The sequence below is a fragment of the Gracilinanus agilis genome, unplaced genomic scaffold (genome assembly GCF_016433145.1).
Source record: "Gracilinanus agilis isolate LMUSP501 unplaced genomic scaffold, AgileGrace unplaced_scaffold15031, whole genome shotgun sequence".
In the NCBI taxonomy this organism is placed as follows: Eukaryota; Metazoa; Chordata; class Mammalia; order Didelphimorphia; family Didelphidae; genus Gracilinanus; species Gracilinanus agilis.
In genome coordinates, this window is record NW_025345844.1 from 4,247 (window position 1) to 5,711 (window position 1,465).

General features: G+C 54.9%; 1 protein-coding gene across 1 annotated transcript; it reads right to left on the bottom strand.

Annotated features, from left to right (window-relative positions):
• Positions 1-549: 549 nt before the first annotated feature.
• Positions 550-822, bottom strand: SERTM2 (serine rich and transmembrane domain containing 2). Its single transcript, XM_044683174.1, has one exon. The coding sequence runs from the start codon at positions 820-822 to the stop codon at positions 550-552; it is 273 nt and encodes a 90-aa protein (XP_044539109.1).
• Positions 823-1,465: the final 643 nt, after the last annotated feature.

The window sequence follows — 1,465 nt, forward strand, 5'->3', positions numbered from 1 at the left end:
TTTCCCAGAAGGGTCCTGCTGTCAGCTTGCTCTCTTAAGCAGAGAAGCATCCCTGACTACCTGCTTTCCCCCAGAGCTAGCCAGATGGTCCGATACGATTGGACTGCCGCTCCCTTTGAGCCGGTCTACCCAAGTGCTGCTTTAGCATTTCAGGCTGACAAGCGAGTGCTTTGAAGCCAGAGGACCTTTTCTTCTGAACATAGTCAGCCATTTTGTGGGCAAGGCACCTCGTCTTAGTCTGGGGCCTTCGAAGGAGCCCATGTCTCTCTCAACAATAGAATAGGGCTTTCTGCAGAGCTCAGGGACACCCGTCACTATGGAAACCGGGCCTTTCCTTCCACCAGCTGCCTCTTCCAGGTTTCCAGGCAAAGGGTGAGAATCTCCACAAGTGAGAGACCCGGGCAATGACTCACGTTCAGTCAGGCCACACGAATGAAACCCGAAGCCAACGGGAGCTTCGGGTCCCCTTCGTGAGAGGGTCCGTGCGGCGGCTCTCCTGGGAGCACTCGCAGGCCACAGAGACCCTGATCCCTGGCACACGCCCCGACTTCAAGGGGTGGGAATCCGGCTCTGCATCTCCACATCGGTGAACTGGGGGCTGCTGCTGCTGTTCTCGGTGGTGATGGGAGAGATGACGTGTTTGAGACGCAGAAGCATAGTAAAGAGCAGGATGAGCAAAATAGCCAGCAAGCTTAGGAACAAGCCCACGTACATGTAGAGGTTGGAGTATTTATCTGCTGTGGTGTCGACCTCTGTTGCCAGTGTGGGAAAGTGGGCCCTGCCAGTGAGGTTTCCATGGTGACGCAAATATACCTCAGTCATCACTCAAGGCTCGAGTTAAGGCCAATTCTCTAGCTAGGCCCCTCTAGATCGCTGGCGGTCTCCCCGATCCGCTTCCACATTCATGGGGAAATGGAACAGAATCTGCACCATGCTGGGGTCCCCTTCCCAGAGTGCTCCTTCTCAGACACTGGTGGGGGCTGGGCAGGAGCTATGTATGGCTGAGCTCTGCCTGGCTTGCAATAATAGCAAATGCGGTACCCAAGAACACGGGTGTTCTAGCCCTAAGACAGTAGGCTCTTATCCCCCGTTTTCACAGCTAGAATTGAACCTAGTGGAAGCTCTTTTACAACACTGATGCTGGGGGAGTGGGCCAGGGATAGGCCTGGCACCCCCCTGCAAGGCCAACCATGTTCCAATGTAGCAGCCTTTTCTTCCACTGGCAAGTAGGAGCGGGGATGTGATTTGGCCCCCAGTAGAGCAAAGTCTAGACGATTCTGTCCCTGCTTCAGGTGTGAGTTCGGATACTGGATCTGGAGGCCCCCCTGCTTCTGAGCGTCAGGGATCCTTTGAGGCTGCGGTCTGGGTTACAAGAAAAGCTTCCATGCTAAAGAAAATCTGGGCAGGCTTTTGGCCGGGGTCCAGCCTTCAATCTGGCTTTCTCTCTGAACCCTCCCCTAGAAAG